The sequence below is a fragment of the Leptonychotes weddellii genome, chromosome 4, assembly GCF_054177405.1.
Source record: "Leptonychotes weddellii isolate Sample4059 chromosome 4, ASM5417740v2, whole genome shotgun sequence".
Lineage (NCBI taxonomy): Eukaryota > Metazoa > Chordata > Mammalia > Carnivora > Phocidae > Leptonychotes > Leptonychotes weddellii.
The window spans coordinates 77,683,493-77,703,239 of record NC_138372.1 but is presented as its reverse complement, the minus strand read 5'-3'; the positions used below and the strand labels follow the sequence as shown (position 1 = coordinate 77,703,239).

The 19,747-nt window shown below is 38.3% G+C and overlaps 1 protein-coding gene and 1 long non-coding RNA gene across 6 annotated transcripts in view; one reads left to right on the top strand and one right to left on the bottom strand.

Moving 5' to 3' along the window:
• DBT (dihydrolipoamide branched chain transacylase E2) overlaps positions 1-19,747 on the top strand; it is a 48,517-nt gene that overhangs the window by 18,608 nt on the left and 10,162 nt on the right. For 3 of the 5 annotated variants that reach the window (XM_081817045.1, XM_081817046.1, XM_081817048.1), the window contains 4 exons: positions 1,509-1,690; positions 10,735-10,856; positions 16,778-16,994; positions 18,973-19,139. In XM_081817045.1, coding sequence (XP_081673171.1) covers positions 1,509-1,690; positions 10,735-10,856; positions 16,778-16,994; positions 18,973-19,139 — 688 coding nt within the window. Of the gene's footprint in view, positions 1-1,508; positions 1,691-10,488; positions 10,512-10,734; positions 10,857-16,777; positions 16,995-18,972; positions 19,140-19,747 lie in introns of those variants that run through there. The other 2 variants (XM_081817049.1, XM_081817050.1) reach the window with 2 other exon arrangements.
• LOC145721058 (uncharacterized) lies at positions 2,453-3,538 on the bottom strand. The gene is made up of 2 exons (XR_014144533.1): positions 3,269-3,538; positions 2,453-3,061 (listed from the first exon to the last, which is right to left on the bottom strand). It is a non-coding gene; the product is annotated as an uncharacterized LOC145721058 (long non-coding RNA).

Sequence of the window (19,747 nt, the reverse complement as noted above, 5' to 3'; positions counted from 1 at the left end):
TTTTGTGGAACTCCAAACTTGGGTCTGCCCTTACTATGGCAGTAAGGCTGCTGATTTTCAAGACTAATGCTGAGCTGGGGAAAGAAGAATGAGAGTAGAAGTGAAAATAATAAAACTAGGGGGTGTCTGGGTGGCTCAGTCAAGTGTCTGCCTTCAGCTCAGGTCATGATCTCAGGGTCTTGGGATTGAGCCCCATGTTGGGCTTCCTGCTCAGCGAGGAGTCTGCCTCTCTCTCTCCCTGTCCCTCTGCCCTTCTCCCTGCTTGTGCTCGCCGTTTCACACACTCTCTCTCTCAAATGAATAAAAAATATCTTTAAAAATAAATAAATAAAACTAGCTGTTTTTAGTGAGGTTCAGCATAGGTCTTTCTTGATTGTTGTAAGCCTTATTGTAATTTCTAGAATTCTGAAAAAGTCAGTTTTTAACAACTTTTGCCAGTATACTTGTTGCATTTATAGAGGAGCAGAATTCCAGAGGTCCTTAGTCAACCATTCTAGAAGTGTAAGTCTCCTATATGTGCTTTTAAACCTAGTTGCTATGTCATGGGTGATGTTTAATTTGGACTGAGAACTGATTACAACAGGAAGACAAGGAATAAGAATGACTGAACAATTATCTTAATGAAGAATGGTGGTAATAAGTCAGAAATGTGCCAGATACATCAAGAATGGTATTAGAATAAAAATTATATGTTGTATTTCAGATTTGGTCCATTCCGCCTGTTCTGTTTGCTAAGAATATCTAGAAGAGCCTGGGGTGCCTGGGTGGCTCAGTAGGTTGTCTGTCTTGGGGAGCTGGGTCATGATCCCCAGGTCCTGGGACTGAGCCCCACGTCAAGCTACTGAGCTCCCTGCTCAGTGGGGAGCCTGCTTCTCCCTCTCCCTTTGTCTGCCACTCCCCCTGCTTGTGCTCTCTCTCTCTCTCTGTGTCAAATGAATAAATAAAACCTGGAGAAAAAAAAATATTTAGAAGAGCCTTATAAAGCATACCTAAGATGATTAAGGAGAAAAAGGGACTCATATACAAGGACAGATTAAAATAATTCTAGAAGGAAAGACTGAGAGAACTCAATCCAAAATTCATGGAATTACAAAGAATATGCATTTAAGATATCAATTTTTGGACTTAATTATAGAATAATAGACAAACCTTAAAGTTTGATGAAGGCTAATATAAAATAATAAAAGGAAATAACATTTTAAAAACATATTTTTAGAATTTCTCCCAAGAAATGGGTGAGGCATAACACCTGAAAGTGTAATTAAATTTTTGGACTTTAGATCTATGAATGGTTTTTAAATTTTTAGTATTTCTTGGGGATACATCAAGGAGATTCTGGAAGCATTTATAGTTTTTTTCTGAAACATTCTTCGGTGCACCATCTGGGACTAAATGATGTACTAGATGGATACTGATCTAATTCAGTGTAGCATTTACATTTTTAGGATGATTAGTATTATATACTTATAATTATTCATGTAAAAGTGTTTTGTGTCTTTTTCTTTTAGGTATGTAAAAGAAGGAGATACAGTGTCTCAGTTTGATAGCATCTGTGAAGTTCAAAGTGATAAAGCTTCTGTTACTATCACTAGTCGTTATGATGGAGTCATTAAAAAACTGTATTATAATCTAGACGATATTGCCTATGTGGGAAAGCCATTAGTAGACATAGAAACGGAAGCTTTAAAAGGTATTGTAAATGTGTTCATCTATTCTGCCAAATTGATTATTGCTGTCCTTTTGTTATTGGGTACAAATTAAAAGAGGTGTTAACTTTTAATAACTTAAAGGATTTAATTTGGTGGTTTAAAAGCTGAAATTAGGAAAATAGAAAAGATCCTCTGTGATGCATGATTATCTTCTGACCAGTAACCATGTTAGAAACATATACATTAACACTTAATTTATCTGGAGGCCTGCCTTCTGGAAACCTTGGTGTTCAAAGAATCAACAGGCTTTCTCAGGAATTAAAGATTCAGGCCTTGAATCCTAGTCACTAATAAACAAAAACTGGAGCATGTGCAGGATTAAATGTAACAGTGGGATCGTTCTGTTTGCCTTTGATTCAAAAACAAAAACACTTGGGGTGCCTGGCTAAGTCAATCAGTGGAGCATGCAACTCTTGATCTTTGGATTGTGAGTTTGAGCCCCATGTTGGGGATAGAAATTACTTTTAAAAATTTAAAAATTAAATATTAAAAAAAAAACCTGACACTCTCATTGGTAATGGTTATGAAAGCCAAAGTTCCTGAAGAGAACTGGAAGAGAAAAGAAGGAAAATCATAATGAAAAGTGAAGAGACTAGCATTCAGAAGAAGCAGCGACCGTGGAACTTAGAAGCAGTAGATGTCCTGACAAAAGTGAATCCGTTGTGAAAATGTTTCAGAGGAAAGCTAAAACAGTAGGCTTTCCCAGTGAAGGCAAACTGCTGGCTTTCTACCCCAGAAGTTCCTTATGTGGCATTGTTGTGATACACTAAAGTTACGTCATCTAGGAAACAGCTTTGCCATCAGGGATTGGCTGGGGGGGATGGAGGGGCGTGGCATAAGTTTTGTGATGCCACCCTAAGCCAGCAATATTTCACATATTTCAGGGCTGAAATAGACATTTTAGTAGTGTAATTCAAAAGTACAGAAGAAGTCTGAATTACGGTGGCTGGTTGACTCATAGTTCTACAGACTCTATCATTAATAACAACAGCAACACCTAATGTCACAGTCATACTTCACAGTTTATAAAAAGTTTCACCATTATTTTATTTATCCTTACTTGTGAAGTATTTCAGTTTAACAAATGAAGAAACTAAACCTATAGAGGTTGGGCTATTTGCCCAATGGTCAGTGACAGAACCAAATTTAGATCTTGATGGCCTGTCTTTGTCCAGAATATTTTACACTATGACATGCTGCCTCCAAAAGTTGGAAGATGGCCTATTGAAGCCTTCTTATTATTTATTAATCTCTACTATAAAAGCAGGATATGCACGTTGTAGCAAGTTATAAAATGCAGAAAACCAAAACTAAGAAAATGAAAACATTCCTGCTACTCAGAAATCACCACTCTTTTTTTTTTTTTTTTAAAGATTTTATTTATTTATTTGAGAGAGAGAATGAGATAGAGAGATCATGAGGGTCAGAGGGAGAAGCAGACTCCCCGCTGAGCAGGGAGCCCGATGCGGGACTCGATCCCGGGACTCCAGGATCACGACCCGAGCCGAAGGCAGTCGCTTAACCAACTGAGCCACCCAGGCGCCCCCAGAAATCACCACTCTTAACACATTAGTGTTTATCATTCCAGATATTTTTCTAAGCACACACATATGCATTGAAGTAGTTTTACCAAAGTAGTGTATTGTGCTTACTGTATTCTAATCTGTTTGCTTAACTAGATATGTATTTTTGTGACAATACATTTTCATTTTCTCTGATAATCAGACTGTATTTAAATTTCCCCAGTTGCCCCCAAAATGTCCTTGAAATTTCAATTGGTTTGTTCAAACTGGGGTCCAGTATGGCACTAGACATGGCCCATAGTCTCTTTTCACATGACTCATACTCTTTCCCATTTTGTTTCGTGACACTGACTTGTGGACAGGACTGTGTCATTTGTTTTGCAAAATGTCACATCTTTGGGATTTGTCTTGTTGCTCCTTCATGGTGGTGTTGGCTTGTTCTTACCATTCTTATAGTTCCTGTAAACTGGAAGCAAGTTTCAAAGGCTAGGTTCAAGTCAAATATTAGGCTAGAATACATCATGGATCACATTGTGTACTTCATATAGCTTCACATCGAGACACACATAACATCTGGATGACCTGCTATGGTGACGCTAAGTTTAAACAGTGAATTAGGATAATGATACCCTTGCCCCTCCATTGCTGTTCTGTTTTACCTTTTGCGACCTGAAAGTTATCTATGTGGTGTTACTTTGGCATTATATAGTTTATAGTCATTTGAGAATGCTTGCCTAAATCAGCACTTGCTTTAGGGGTTGTGGAATGATGATTTTTCGATTCTGTCATTCTTTTTACATTATTAGCTGGCATTATTCTGTAAAGTGGAGCTTCACCCTCATCAGTTGGACCCATTAGTTACTCTGAAGTACAGTTCCTACTGGAAAGACAGAATAAATGCTTAATTCTTTTCCCTTACCAAGGCGTTTCTTTTAATAGTGATACTAAATTTCCAGCTTTCTCTTTGTGTGTATTCAGTTGATTTGCTGTGTTAAATCTACTATAATCGTTCTTTTTCATGCTGAAATTGTTAATAGGAGTGACCTTTTCAGGGTGGCTTCTGTGTGTCCTTTTAACATGACCCTATTAATTTTCAAAAGCTTCCTTTTGGCATGAGAAGATAATTGGGACTCACCTTGTATGTTCCCTACCCGAGATCTGGAATTATCCATTTCTTCAGGGCTCTTGTTCCTTTTAATGTGGAGTGGACAAGAGACCATAATCTAGGTAGTAGAGGTGCTTCCTATTATCTTGATTCCAAATTTCTATTGAAAGGCATGATTTAGGAATATTAAAAACGAAAAAGAATTTACCTTTTAAAATTACCTGAAACACAAAATTATTTTGATGGATCAGTGACTTTTTAAATTATTATTATTGGGGCGCCTGGGTGGCTCAGTCGTTAAGCGTCTGTCTTCGGCTCAGGTCATGATCCCAGGGTCCTGGGATCAAGCCCCGCATCGGGCTCCCTGCTGGGCGGGAAGCCTGCTTCTCCCTCTCCCACTCCTCCTGCTTGTGTTCCCTCTCTGGCTGTGTCTCTCTCTGTCAAATAAATAAATAAAATCTTAAAAAAAAAATAAATTATTATTATTATTATTATTATTATTATTATTAAATTAGGACCTAAAAAGGCAAGAGGGTTATACTCTGGGCACAAACTGAGAGTGCTGAATCCTAACCACTAGACCACCAGGGAGCATCAGTCTGGGCACAACTTGAGACAAGCAAAGACGCCGAACACTCTTATGGATATCATTAAATTAGAACACCCAGTCAAGTGCTCTAGACCACATTAGATACTAATCTAAGACATCCAAAAAAATGAATTATTTATATGAACAAGCAAACAATTGAGACTTATGGGGTTTTTATTGTTTGGTTTTAGAGTTTATTTTGGCATTTCCAATGAGATTCAACTTAATAAGTCTTGTTATATAGCAAAATACAAAGTCGAACTATTTCAGGGTAGGGTTGTTTTTTCTAGAGAATTGTTTCACAAAAATTAATCTCCTATGTAGCATGAATGAATCTCAAAAATGTATGCTGAGTGAAAGAAAACAGGCAAAAAAGAGAACATGCTGCATGGTCTCTGTACATAAAATTTTAGAAAATGCAAACTAATCTATAAGGACCAAAAACTGACGAGTGGTTGCCTGGGTATAAGGAATCTCTTGGGGGTGGTGGATATGTTCCTTATCTTGATTGTGGTGATGGTTTATGGGTATATACATATTTCAAGTTACCAAGTTTTATATTTTATGTATGTGCAGTTTATTGTATGTCTGTAAAAAAATGAGATTGCTTAGATTATGTTCAGAATAAAAATTATCTGTTAATATTCCTCATAAAGAGCTGATCATTTGCTAGCTATTCTGTTTTGTTTGCTAGTCAGAGTGTAATCTGAACAATTGTCTTACATTGTAGTTTTATTTTGCATGTGTACCTTTTTGCTCTTATATTTACGTTTTATTGTATTTTTTTACTATAAGAATAAACTATGAATCATAACCTATATATAAACAAACCTATAGAACAGTAGATTCAATTTAATAAGACATTTATATATGCCTCTCTTTAATTTTAGAAATGGGAAAGGTTTCTAAATATTTTGTATACCTCTTAAGCAAGAATTTGTAATAATATTCAATTTGTTTATATTGTTTTTTGCTTTAGTGCTAGTAAAATGCATTACACTATATATTGTACTGCTATACTGTATTATACTATGCTATACTGTAATTATACTATATTGTACTATAGAAAATTACCAAACAAGAAATCTTTTAGAAGTATAAGATACATTATTTCCATTTTACAGGGGGAAAATAATTATAGCATAGAACTATCAAGGGTATAAGAGATCAAAACTAGACATCTTAATAGTAGTATTGGAAATTAATCCTGTCTTCCAGTGCTTGTCTAAATGATATTCTGTGGTACTGTCTTTTGTAACATGGTGGTGGTGTCTGCTTTTCAAGGCCAGAGTATCAGGATAATTCTGAGAAGGGAAACTCTATTTGTGATGTCCAAGTCCTACCTGTGAGTGCTTCGACTGTAGATAGACCTCTACTTGAAAAGAGCTTACTGGACTCACTTATGCCACCTTGTATGTGTGACATTTAGAAGGCATATACTGCTGTGCTCGCTTCAGCAGCACACTTACTACAAGACATATACTGTTAAAAAATATGTATTACAAGTTGAAATCCAGTTATTTAATATTATCAAGATAATATCAAAGCTATTCCATGTCTCAGTGTGTTATCTGCTGGAAACTCAGTTTTAAGTATATTGCCATGCATTCTTTTTACAGCTAACCTGGCTTTCTCTAGTCTATTTCACAAAGTAAGATGGTTCCTCACTTCTTTAAATAACTGAACTTTTTTTTTTTTTTAAAGATTTTATTTATTTATTCATGAGAGACAGAGAGAGAGATAGAGAGAGAGGCAGAGGGAGAAGCAGCCTCCCAAGGAGCAGGGAGCCCGATGCGGGACTCGATCCCAGGACCCTGGGATCATGACCTGAGCCGAAGGCAGACGCCTAACCATCTGAGCCACCCAGGCGCCCAATAACTGAACTTTTTTATACCAACTTCTCAAAATCATTTGAGGGGAATCATTAGTTGTTTTTTTTTTTTTAACTGTATATGTTTTACTCCTTCCTAAAGTGAGGGTATTGAGTATAGCCTAGAATCTTTTTTTGATTCTGCAAAAACATGCTAATGAACATTTATTATTCTGGAAACAATACAATTCTGCATCTGGCTTTTGGTTTTTCAGCCTACTCTATGAGTATCAGCTCCATTCTGCATCTAGAACACTGGGACTGAATTTCTAGCACTGTTCATATGCATATTTATGAAAATCTGCTATAACAACATAAACTAGGTGTCCCACAGAGTCTATAATCTATTTTTTTAAAGATTTATTTATTTAGATAGAAAGAGCATGAGTGGGAGGGGCAGAGGGAGAGGGAGAGAAAATCTGAAGCAGACTCTGTGCTGACCCCAACATGGGGCTCAATCTCAGGATCCTGAGATCATGACCTGAGCCAAAACCAAGAGGCAGAAGTCTAACCAACTGCAGCACTCACGCACCACCCCACAAAGAATTTATAATATTAAAATGTTTACCAGGATTAATACAGTGTTCTGAGTTAAAGAAAAGCTCTTTCAGGGGTGCCTGGGTGGCTCGGTTGGTTGAGTGTCTGACTCTTGATTTTGACCACGTAGGGCTCTGTGCTAAGCACGGAGTCCACTTGTCCCTCTCCCTCTGCTTCCCTCCCCCCCCTCAAATAAATAAATGAATAAATAAAATCTTAAAAAAAAAAAACTTTGACATAAAACCATTCTAAGAATATAGCATGTCATTTAATTAAATTAAACTAAATACATAAATTGCAGAGTGTAATGCCTGGGCATAGTAAGTGGGCATGAACGGTAGCTATAACTTAGTTTTTGTTCAGCCAGCTGTAGACTGAACTGATTGAATTAGCTGTTTCAATAATTTGATGTGAAAAAGAAAATGCAGTGGGATCTCGTTGGTTTGAGTATCATCAGTTCTCAACTTACGATCATTTATTTAGGACCTAAACTAAAGTTTACATTTGTTCTACAAGGAAAGGTCTTCCTAAGCAGTTTTGCAGAGAGAAAAGTTTAAAACTTTTTATGAAAACAAATTGTTTCAAACACCCTTGAGTGCTTTAGTATTTCAAAACATTTTCTCTACAAGAATTTCCCCAATTAAGTGAATTAATTGACTACTTAGTACTTAAAATACCTAAGAATATTGCAACTTCAGTTTTAATATTTTTACTGATTCAAATTACTTTCTTATTTAGTTAATCTGAAATAATAGTTCTATTATAAATTTGCATCACATGGGGAATTCTGGCAACATTGACAGTTTTCATGACAAAAAGTGCTTATTTACCAGAGTTCTTTTGTTCTTTTTAAACGTTTAAGTAAGGCTTTTAAAACTGTATATTCTAAATCCACTACTGAAGAATAAAATCCCACATATTAGAGTATAGTGCTAGAATCCTGAAAATCACTTTACTTGGGGGAGAGTTATGAAATTTTAGGTTAGCCTTAACTCCATCGCCCCTTAGAGTCTGTTTCTACATTGGTAAAATTGAGAAATATGCCCTGCATTCCTCTAACAGTGTTGTGATCATAAAAGGAGAAAATATGTATAAAAAAACTTAGAAAATGATTTAAAGTTCTGTGTAGTAAGGTGGTATTTTAGTGCTAAAGAGAGCTCTCTTCCAACAACTACCTGACTACTACAAATAATATATAATGTAGGGGCACCTGGGTGGCTCAGATGCTTGAGCGTCTGCCTTCGGCTCAGGTCATGGTCCCGGGGTCCTGGGATTGAGCCCCACATCGGGCTCCCTGCTGGGCAGGAAGCCTGCTTCTCCCTCTCCCTCTCCCCCTGCTTGTGTTCCTGCTCTTGCTATCTCTCTGTCAAATAAATAAATAAAATCTTTAAAAAAAATAATAATAATAATATATAATGTAATATCAGAATGTTTTTCAGAAAGGTAACAGTAAATTCAATGATCTTTTGGAAATATATAACTGTTGGGTATTTCTGGGCATTTATACATTTCTCATATTCCAGCAAATACACATTAATTTAGGTTTTATTTGGAATTCCTACAATTGAATCCCCTTGGTTTCCTTTTGCATCTTAGTTCCTAATGCTCATCTTTCTTACTAGTTTCTCCAATAACTTTAACAGATGTGGACAATACTACAGGGTTTCTCAAATTGCAACAAAACTATACCTTGAACAATAGAGCTGTGTTCTAGCTTCTGTGACCGCCAAGAAAATTTACTAGGGTCGTGAACTAATGGAAACAGCACGGGGCAAGGCAGCCCTAGGAATGAATCCCAGCTCTTCACTTTCTTAGCTGTGAGAAGTTAAGCCAGTCCTTTCACCTTTCAAGTGTCAAATTTTTTTAATCCATAGAATGGGATAATAACACCTATCTTACATAGTTGGAGTGAAGATTAAATTATGATATTGCATATGTAGTACAGTATTTGACATATAATAGGTCCTTGTGGGGGAGGAAAAATAATTATCCCACTAACCTTCTGAGTTCTTAGCTGAGACTTCCTATAATAAAAGACAGATTAACAAGAGTAAAATAGAAGTTTATTAACACGTATACTTCATCTACACATGGGAGACACCCAGGGAAAGATGAGTAACTCAAAGAGGTGGCTTTAGAGTTTAGGCTTAAGTATCATTTTGATAGGGAATGAGGAAGTGGGATGTTGGCTTCTTAGGGGAGAGTAAATAGTTTTTCAGGAAGATGAATGGGTCCTTAGAGAACAGATGGGAGGTATGACAATTTGGGCCAAAGTTTGAGTGTAGTGCTGATTTCTAGTCCCTCCTATGATGGGAGTCAATCTTCCCTGGTGGATGAAACTCCTGGGGAAGGGATTTATGACAGTTGAGTTCCTTCTGGAAGATCTGTCTTTAGGCACATGAGAGTTTAGGGAATGCCTTTCCCCGCATTTGCTGTTTTTCAGGTGCCTACAGTTCAAAATAATCAGTATACAAAAGTGTCATGTTTGGGGTGGCATGCTCTGCTACCCTACATGCTCAATACAAGTTTTGTTTTGTTTTGCCTTCCTCACCCTTAGGGGAACTTTGAGAGCTCCACTGGGCCAGTTCATAGACCAGTGAGGAGGAATGACGAGATTATCTTTCCATAGGTACAGCAGTGAAGAATTGTTATTTGTTTTGAATGGAATGTCAGAGCAAATGCAATTGCCTGCTTTCAGAGGCTTAGTCTCCAATTCATTCATTACCACAGAGATTTCTGCTGTACAGCATGGATTTCCAAGTATCAGACAATTAAATGCTCTCAAAAACTTTTTTATTTTTGGTTGCAGGAATACATGCTAATAGCCTGGGGTAGTTTTTCATCTATCTAGATTTAGAGAATAGACCAACCAAATTAGCATTAGCCATGAAAATAAAATCTTCCACAGCCTTCCTTAAGCCGTATTCAAAGCAGAGAAAAATGTTACATGCTTTATTATTTTAGGAAAGCGTTTTAAGATTGTCACAGATTTTTTATATGATTTTTTCATGTCATTTGCCTCACATTTGATTCTTACTCTATACTATTTGTAAGTATAAATGAGAAATTTATTAGGGAAGTGTTTAAAATATAAAACGTTTAAAAATTTATTGAAGAAGCTCTCATTTTTTAACTTGTAGCTGCTGCATGATTCTAACAGAAATGAAGTAAACACCAGGTAATAATAAACATTCCACAGCACTAGGTGCCAATACCCCCCTCCTCCCTGCCCCGTTTGTTTCCCATTGTGAAGTTGTGTCTTCCCACTTTGAAGTAGCCTGACTAGTATGCTTTTGATTATATCTTTTAAGTTGAATTTATTTATATATTATAAGCCATGAAGCTTGTTTTTATTTTTTAATATTTTCAACTAAAGAGTAAAATTTTACCTTGTTGACCAGATTCAGAAGAAGATGTGGTTGAAACTCCTGCTGTGTCGCATGATGAACACACACACCAAGAGATAAAGGGCCAAAAAACACTGGCAACTCCTGCAGTTCGCCGCCTAGCAATGGAAAACAATGTGAGTTGTCTTAATATTTAAGTGTGAGGTTACCTAGAAAATATACATTTGTATCAATGAAAAGTTAGCCAACTATTCCATGAAGAGATGGCTCAAGGTGAGGTTAGAGAAAAATGATAATGTATGTTACTAAAAAGTGATTGTTGCAGAAAAGCACCAGTGAGAAACAAGAAATTGCAAACTTACTACTTACATTAATTGAGCAGTGTGGTTTTATTATTTTTCCTTAGAGCCTAATAATAGTCAGGGCTACCATCTATTGCACATTTGTAAATACTAGTGTCTTAGATCAGGTTCCCTAGAGGCCAGCTTGAGACAGGGATTTGGATGCATGTGATGGATTGGTTGAGGGAAGGAACAACTTTTCTGGGAATGAGGGAAGCAGACAGAGAAAGGAAGAGAAGGGAAATGGGCTGGGCAAGCATGTGGTCTCAAGGATCTGATCCAGTGGGGTTAGGGAAAACCATTGAAATTGTACTGACTTGAGACATGGAGACCAGCCTTTTGAATTCCCTCTTATCAGTCAGTCATTTGTGCTTATCCCGGGCTAGGTGGCTCCCAGGTACTGAAATCAGTATGTATACATTATCTCATTTAATTTTTACAGTAATGCTGTAAGTTATGGGGGCTATTTGGAGACTTGGAGAGGTGAAGTAACAGGTCCAGGGTCACACAGCTAACACAGTGGTGGAGCTAGGATTCTGTATTGAGGCTCTGTGACTCCAAAACCAGTACCCTTAATCATGATATACTGCCTCAACAATGATTGCATCCATTACTTAAGCATATATGAGTCAGACACTGTGTACACACACATTCTCTCTAATCCTCACAGCCATCCTGCAGGGTAGTTTGGATTATCCCCATTTTGCAAATGAGAAAGGGCAGAGAAGTTGATTAATTGCCTCAAATCAAGTAAGTAGCTGAACTGGGGATTTGAACACATCTGTTCTTTTTCAAACTTGGGTTCTTTGCACTACACCCCATAATGCAGGGTTTTTGTCTGTTTTTTGAGAGAGGTAGTTAAGTTACAGTGGGAAAAAACAAAAGCGTACATTTTAGAAATATGTAATGAGTCATTAAAATGTTCATATCCCTTCAATCACTTATCCTACCATTGGGAGACTATCCGAAGGAAATAATTTAGGATACATTCTTCCAAGTGTTTTATATAGTCAAAATGAGAAGGCATATACGGGTTCAAAATGAGGGATATGCTTGGGTAAATTATGTTAAAGATTTTATTTATTTATGAGAGAGAGAGCAGGGGGAGGAGCAAAGGGAGAGGGATAAGTAGACTGCCCTGAGCACGGAGCCCAGCATGGGGATTGATCCCAGGACCCTGCGATCAAACCAAGAGTCGGGGCACTCAACCAACTGAGCCAACCCAGGCGCCCCTGGGTAAATTATGTTTTAAACCCTTAATGAAAATTTATTTAGTGATTAAATGTGTTCAAATATGAAGACTATTTAGCATAATAGAAAATAGAAATAATGTGGAACACTACATTGGTAAGGGCATGAGATGAAAGATTGATGTTATGTATTACTTTGAAAGTTATAAAGTATTTTACTAATGTTTTTCTTAATTATATAGAAAAACTACTGGGGTACCTGAATGGCTCAGTCGTTAAGCGTCTGCCTTCGGCTCGGGTCATGATCCCAGGGTCCTGGGATCGAGCCCCACGTCGGGCTCCCTGCTCCATGTAGAGGCTGCTTCTCCCTCTGCCGCGCACCGCCCTCATGCTCTGTCTCGCTCTCTCACTGTAGCTCAAATAAATAAATAAAATCTTAAAAAAAAAAAAAAAAAGCAAAACTACCTGTAGCAATGCATGATTTTGCTTTCCTATACCATTTCTTTCTTTTTTTTTTTAAATTTTTTATTTATTTATTTGAGAGAGAGAGAGAGAAACAGCATGAGAGGGGATAGGGTCAGAGGGAGAAGCAGACTCCCCGCTGAGCAGGAAGCCCGATGTGGGACTCGATCCCAGGACTCCGGGATCATGACCTGAGCCGAAGGCAGTCGCTTAACCAACTGAGCCACCCAGGTGCCCCTATACCATTTCTTAAAGATGTATATAATAAGTAGAAGATTTGTATAATTACCAGAAATTACTAGATTACTTACTATAAATTAGCTTTTCTTTTTTTGCAGTTTACATATTTATGAATTGAGTTTGTTTTAAAATTAAAAACCAGTGTCATTTAGTTATTTGAAATTACCTAAAAATTATTTAAATCCTCAGTATTCTTTGTCATAAACTAAATGTTTGATATGATAAAGTCCTTTATTCTTCTGAAGTCATCCTTAGAGAAGCACTAACAAATGATGCAGGATTTAACCCTGAGAAGTTAATAAACACACAGTAAGTATGAGGCTATCATCTAAGCTTATGTGTCTTTTTATTTAAGCAGAATTAAATTTAATGAGAATACTTTATCTCTGTACCAAACATAGAAGGGGATTAAATAAAGCCAGATCTCAGTGTTTCCAGAGAGAATCATGAACGTTTTAGGTTCCTGGACCCAGTTCCAATGTGTATTTTGGGGCTGGGGATGGTTCCCACAACAACAAGCAATTCTCTGGACACCAACTGGGTAGCTACAATTCAGGTCAGTTCTGACACAGTCTGTTGCTAGTGTCAGAATTGGCAGGTTAATGATTCATTCCTGCAAGACTTCCCACCCTCCCCCACAACACTTGAGATGCTCAGGTGATAACCTATGCCTCTGACCGGCTGGCTACAGACAGGAGTTTCCATTGACCCCCCTCCAACTCAGCATGCCAATCACAAGCCTGGTTATTACCTGTACTTCTGACCTATTGGCTATGGATGAGAGGTCCCCACAATCCCCTCTTTGGGTTTGATTAATTTGCTAGAGCAGCTCACAGAATTTAGGAAACCCATTTATTCACTAGATTACCGATTTATTTTATTTTATTTTTATTTTTTTTTAAAGATTTTATTTATTTATTTGAGACAGAGAGAATGAGAGACAGAGAGCATGAGAGGGAGGAGGGTCAGAGGGAGAAGCAGACTCCCCGCCGAGCAGGGGGAGCCCGATGTGGGACTCGATCCCGGGACTCCAGGATCATGACCTGAGCCGAATAGATTACCGATTTATTATAAAAGAATACAATTCTAGAACAGCCAGGTGGAGGGACAGAGAGCAAGGTATGTGGAAAGAGGCATAGAGGTTCCATGCCCTCTCTGGGTGTGCCACTCTCCCCAAATCTCCCATGTGCGCACAACCTAGAGGCTCTCTAAACCCAGCTCTTTTGGGTTTTCTTTGAAGGCTTCCTTACATAGTCATGACTGATTAAATCATTGTCCATTGACAACTGATTCAACCTCCTACCCCTCCCCAGATTTGGAGTAGGGGTACTGAAAGTTTCAAACCTCTTATCACAAGATTGGTTCCCCTGGCAAGGAGCCTCCATTTTTAGTTCCCTAAGGGCTTTTCAAAAGTTCATTAACATAACAAAAGAGACCTCTTTTCCCAGGTCCTTTCAGGGGTTTTAGGAGCTCTGTGCCAGAAATGGGGAGGAAGACCAAAAGTATACTTATTATAAATCACAATCTCACAATGAGTATCTAGTGGAAAGTGGAATTATGTCATTTATTATTATGTAGAAACAATAAGGGGTGCCTGCGTGGCTCAGTCGATTAAGCATCTGCCTTTGGCTCAGGTCATGATCCCCGGGTCCTGGGATCAAGTCCCTGTTGGGCTCCCTGCCCAGTGGGGAGTCTGCTTCTCCCTCTCCTTTTGCCCCTCCCCCTGTTCATGCTCATGCTCTTTCTCTCTCAAGTAAATAAAATCTTTAAAAAGAAAAACAAAACAAAAGAAACAATAAAACATATATTTGACACTTAACTTGGGCTGAGAAACTCACAGTAATTTACTCAGTAAAATTAATTTCAGTGTTTTGTACTTAAACAACGGTGAGGAAAAAAAACTAAGAGAACTTTTGTATGATGATTATTTTAACTGTTACTAGTTTAGTGATGGCCAAGTTGTCTCGATTATGCTATAAAGGCATGTACATGAGTTGTGTCTTTCCATGGTGTCAGCTTTCTTCAGTCACAAAGCAAGGTTAACATAATTGTAAAGCAAGTTCAGGATTCCAAAACTCAATGACATTTTACTACACATTTAACTTGGCTTCATACATGTCACACAAAACAAATTATAAATATAAAGTCACACAACAAACAAGATACAGTAAGGGGTAAGAAGTTAACACACCAAACACCAAGTCAGTCCCTGAGTGCACGGTTGAGGTGAGGACTCCATCTGGTCTGGGTCAGCACTTGGCACATGCTGCTTACGATGTTTGGGCAGTGGAGGATCTCTTATGTTCAGAAATCAGTCGGGTGAAACTGGTGGCAGTTGCCTTTTTAATGCAGCCAGATGTGGAAGGGTCAGCATCTGGAGAGTCTGTTTGCTACAGAGGCCTAACCTTTTTAAAGTTTAATTAGTCTTGGTCCTTGGCAGGCCTCTTCTGGTTCTAATGACTACTAGTTCCTGGTTCTTCCAGGTTTGCATGACCTTACAGATTGTCTCCTTAGTACTGCACTAGTTTTGGTGATTTCTGGTCTTAGCTGCAATGCCTTTGACTGCTTATGCCACTGCTTGACATGAGCGAATCCATCTAGCTCTCTACAAAAGGTCAGAAACATTGGTCTACATTTGCTTATAGTGTTTAATTTTCCGATATTATATAGTCTCCAAAAGTAAAAAAAAAAAAAATCTAATAAGAACTATGCAAGAAGTTTAAAAATAGTTGACTGTTTATAAAATGTAAGTTTTCATAGGTATGGATTATATACAATGCAGATACTGCATTGTTACCACATGGGCAAATGAACAGTATATACAAAAGTAACAAATGAATAAAAAAAGTAACAAATGATTACATACGGAGGGTAACTGTAGTTTATAGCATTCTATTAAGATAATAAAAATGTTATTTCCTTATACAAATTTATATTGGGCAGAGATTATTTTTACCTTCAATTGATTAAATTCCATTTAGAGGGGTGCCTGGGTGGCTCAGTCGTTAAGCGTCTGCCTTCGGCTCAGGTCATGATCCCAGGGTCCTGGGATCAAGCCCTGCATCGGGCTCCCTGCTCTATGGGAGGCCTGCTTCTCCCTCTCCCACTCCCCCTGCTTGTGTTCCCTCCCTCGCTGTCTCTCTCTGTCAAATAAATAAATAAATAAATAAATAAATAAATGCCATTTAGAGACTTTAATGATGGATATATTTATTTCTAGATAGTTTTTGATGTAGGAAAATGTTGGGGTTCAGAGCAAACAGTCAAGAAAGAATTCTTGAGACATCTTTGGTGCAAAAAGGTGGTTTTATTAAAGCTCAGGACAGGACCCATGGGCAGGAAGAGCTGCACTGGGGTCATGAGGAGTGGCTCATTATATACTTTCAAGTTGGGATAGGGTTTGGGATAGCGTGAGTCTCTAAGGAATTTTGGAAGCTAGGTTTCCAGGACCTTCAGGGGGCTAGCTATTGGGAAAAGGTTATTCATTACTGTCTAATAAAACCCTAGTCATGAGACCCTTCAGATGTGTATCAGTGGACCATGTGCTTGGGGGATGATTGCCAACATATATCTGAGGGGTAGAGATAAAGGAAGTTTCCAAAGGAATTTTTATATGTTAAAGACAATTTACAGGATCCTGGGGTCCGGATAATGTTAAGCTAAGATTGCCTTTTGCCCTTAGCAAAGTATTAACATCAAGGCAGCTGAGTTACTAGAGGAATATCACTCTGCCTGTCTCAAGGACTTGTCAGTGGGCTGAAGGTAGTAAGGAAATTTAATTTTTCTTTTGCCTTTGTTTCCCACATCGGTTTTATTTTATTTTTAACATTAAAATGTCTTTTTTTTTTTTTTTTTTTTTTTTAGATTAAGCTGAGTGAAGTTGTTGGCTCAGGAAAAGATGGCAGAATACTTAAAGAAGATATTCTCAACTATTTGGAAAAGCAGACTGGAGCTATATTACCTCCTTCGCCAAAAGCTGAAATAGTGCCACCTCCACCAAAACCAAAAGACAGAACTATTCCTATACCAATATCAAAACCTCCAGTATTCATAGGCAAAGATAAAACAGAACCCATAAAAGGTAATAACAGTAATGTAAGGCACTACTACAAGTTATTTGGGGAAATTTTCCTCAAAGATCCAGGTATATAATATGGTGTTTTCAGTTCTTACTGAGGGGAAAGTTCAAATTCATCATACTTTTATTTATTTATTTATTTTTTTAAAAGATTTTATTTATTTATTTTTTAGAGAGCGAGCGAGAGAGAAACAGCATGAGAGGGGAGAGGGTCAGAGGGAGAAGCAGGCTCCCCGCTGAGCAGGGACCCCTGATGCGGGGCTCGATCCCAGGACCCTGGGATCATGACCTGAGCCGAAGGCAGACGCTTAACCATCTGAGCCACCCAGGCGCCCCTCATCATACTTTTTTAAATGGTGAAATAATATAGTTTTTCCAGGAAATGTTTCAATTTCTACTCTTAATTTCTGTTGTTTTCTTTTTAAGATTTTATTATTTATTTGACAGAGAGAGACACAGCGAGAGAGGGAACACAAGCAGGGGGAGTGGGAGAGGGAGAAGCAGGCTTCCCGCTGAGCAGGGAGCCCGATGTGGCTCGATCCCAGGACCCCGGGATCATGACCTGAGCCGAAGGCAGGTGCCTAACGACTGAGCCACCCAGGAACCCCTCTACCGCTAATTTCTGAAGAGCAATATGTTAGCAGGTTTCTTGGAATATAAACTTATATACTGATAATTGTTTTTATTTTTTGTTTTAAATATTTTATTTATTTATTCATGAGAGTCAGAGAGAGAGAGAGAGATTGAGGCAGAGGCAGAGGGAGAAGCAGGCTCCCTGCTGAGCAGGGAGCCCGATGCGGGACTCTATCCCAGGACCCTGGGATCATGATCTGAGCCGAGGGCAGACACTTAACCATCTGAGCCACCCAGGCGCCCCTAATTGTTCTTTTTAAAGACTCAGGATGTTACAAACATAATTTTTAGTCAGCTTCAAAATAACTAGCTCTGATTTGTTATTTATAAACTCTTAGGATGATTAACATCCAGAAGTGTGGCTTTGCAAGAAAGCCAGTAAGTAAATACATGGCTTGCATCCTTTTATACATTTTTTTTTTTATATACTACAGCATTAAAGGCAGTTACCTCTTAATATCAGTACACTTGACACTGGGTACTATGCTGAAGTCAGTGCTCCAGCATTGGAATTAGTGTCTTTCAATTGCATAATGAAGATGGTAGGCTTGAGAGGGAGAGTTTAGTTGAAAAAGTAAATGACATTAGAAAACCCTCAATTTTGGGCGTCTGGGTGGCTCTGTCATTGAGTGTCTGCCTTTGGCTCAGGTCGTGATCCCGGGGTCCTGGGATTGATCCCGGGGTCCTGGGATCGAGCCCCGCATCGGGCTTCCTGCTCAGCAGGAAGCCTGCTTCTCCCTCTCCCACTCCCCCTGCTTGTGTTCCCTCTCTCGCTGTCTCTCTGTCAAATAAAATCTTAAAAAAAAAAAAAGAAAACCCTCAATTTTAGTAAAAAGGTTTAAAGGATTTAAGAATTTTAAAAATATAGGGGCCCTGGGTGGCTCAGTGTCTTAAGTGTCCCACTCTTGGTTTCAGCTCAGGTCATGGTCTCCGGGTCATGAGATCAAGCCACCTTGGGCTCAGTGGGGAGTCTGCTTGAGATTCTCTCCCTCTGCCCCTCCGCCCACTGGGGCTTGCATGCTCTCTTGTTATCTCTCCCTCCCTCTCTCTCTCTCTTAAATAAATAAATAAACCTTAAAAAGAAAGAACTAAAAAATACATGTAAATTTGGGATGCCTGGGTGGCGCAGTTGGTTAAGCGTCCAACTCTTGGTTTCAGCTCAGGTCATGGCCTCTGGGTTGTGAGATCGAGCCTGCCTTGGGCTCCATGCACAGCGCTGAGTCTGCTCAGAGTTTCTCTCTCCCTCCCCCTCCCCCATGTGCACACTTGCGCATGTGCTCTCTCTCTCAAATAAATAAATCTTAAATATATTTATATATATATATTCATTATATTTAATGTTTTCCAGGCTTTCACAAGGCAATGGTCAAGACCATGTCTGCAGCCCTGAAGATACCTCACTTTGGATATTGTGATGAAGTTGACCTTACTGAACTGGTTAAGTTAAGAGAAGAATTAAAACCCATTGCTTTTGCTCGTGGAATTAAACTCACCTTTATGCCCTTCTTCTTAAAGGTGAGATTTCATTCATTTCAAACAGGGCTTGAATAGGACATTAGAATTTTGTTTGCAAATATGCAATATGTTAACTGTGGATTTAGATAAAAATATTACTTCTCACCATATCATATAGTTAGAAAAATGTACACGTGCACTATTTCTTTGTTTCTTAGGAATTTATAAAATTAAAATTTGTATCATATTTTTATTAGCTCATCTCTTTGAGCTAGATAATGGATTGTCTTGCCAGTTAAATAAAGCCTTTAATTCTGAAAGGATCACTCCAGCAAAATCCAGATTTGAACAATAACAAGACTTAGTATTGATCTTGCATATCACTGACCTGTATTCATTTTCATTTATTCAGCAAACTTACATTGAGGGTCCTGGGAATTTTTTCTAGGCCTTGCGACCAGTATAAAACGAGACTGTCGATTGACCATAAGCAGCTCAGTGTCTAGCTCATATTAACAACCATTTATGAAGCGGGTATCATGTAGCAGACCATGTACTGAGCATGCTGTATACATCATCTCTTAATTCTCAGAATAACCCTGACATGCAGATATTGCTATTCCCACTTTCCGTTTAAGGAAATTAAGGCTTAGAGAAGTTGAGAAACT